The sequence below is a fragment of the Aplysia californica genome, unplaced genomic scaffold (genome assembly GCF_000002075.1).
Source record: "Aplysia californica isolate F4 #8 unplaced genomic scaffold, AplCal3.0 scaffold00062, whole genome shotgun sequence".
Lineage (NCBI taxonomy): Eukaryota > Metazoa > Mollusca > Gastropoda > Aplysiida > Aplysiidae > Aplysia > Aplysia californica.
In genome coordinates, this window is record NW_004797332.1 from 136,985 (window position 1) to 138,052 (window position 1,068).

The 1,068-nt window shown below is 43.9% G+C and overlaps 1 protein-coding gene across 1 annotated transcript in view; it reads left to right on the top strand.

Moving 5' to 3' along the window:
• Positions 1–419: 419 nt before the first annotated feature.
• LOC106011138 overlaps positions 420–1,068 on the top strand; it is a 6,708-nt gene continuing 6,059 nt past the window's right edge. The window contains exons 1-2 of the mRNA XM_035968494.1: positions 420–424; positions 746–885. Coding sequence (XP_035824387.1) covers positions 420–424; positions 746–885 — 145 coding nt within the window. The remainder of the gene's footprint in view (positions 425–745; positions 886–1,068) is intronic.

Consider the following 1,068-nt stretch of genomic DNA (forward strand, 5'->3'; position numbering starts at 1 on the left):
GCGCCCTGTCATGTTTGCACGCCCAGCCCTCCACGAGAAACCTCTCAGGCCGTCTACCGACATGACAAGAAAATGATGTTGAGCTACTTCATCCTCAGGACCGTGGCACCCACAGTGTATTTCTAAACGGTTTATTGATTTCAACCTGTTACTATCTGGGCGATTCCCACCTCCCATCAAAATTGCCAAATCATCTAGGTTGGCAAGCACTGGTGAGGATAATGTTGCATTAGAAGTTGTGTTGGTGTGTGCTTCACAGAGTGTGTGTACTGGTATGCGCATGCGTACGTTGATTTATAGTAAGTAATTTTGAGCCCCTTTTAAACACTATACATGGTTAGTTCGAAGGAGGAATCATCGAATGCATTGCCCTTTCCGATTGAACTAAACTAAGTGAGTGGAGAGCTTTGAAAACTATCATGTCGTAATCGTAAGTTCGAAAATGTTTCATTTGAAAATTTGAACCACGGACATCTGCATCGTCCTCAACTGAGGTAACGATGCTTTCATTTCTGGGGAGGGGGGGGGTAGTGAGTGCATAGTTGATTGTTATAAACTATGAGAATTATTGTTGACTTAAATTCAGGATCGTATATGTGTATGCGTGTACATGAGTATATTTGTGTATGTGTTTGGGTATGTGTGCGTATGTGTTTGTGTGTGTGTGTGTGTGTATGTGTGTGTTTATGTGAGTTTGTAAGTGCGTGTATGAGTACTTCTGTCTGAAAAAAAATCCAAACAAAAGGGTTCCTTTTCAGCGTTTCCCCCGAGTCCAAGAGGGCGAGTTCTCTGTCCTGGTATACTTCAGTGTCATCTGCCCTACAGAACACGACGGCAAGCCGCCGCACGGGATAGAGTACTATGAGCTACGGATGTACAGAAGAGGTACGTGTTTCTCGTTTTTCTCGGTGTTTGTGTGTGTGTGTGTGTGTGTGTGTGTGTGTGTGTGTGTGTCTTTGTGTGTGGTTGTTGTTGTTTTTGTTGTTGCTGTTGTTGCTGTTGTCAAAGGTGGGGGGAGGAGATATGATATGTGGTTAGGTATGAGTGTGTGTGTGTGTGTTTGTGTGT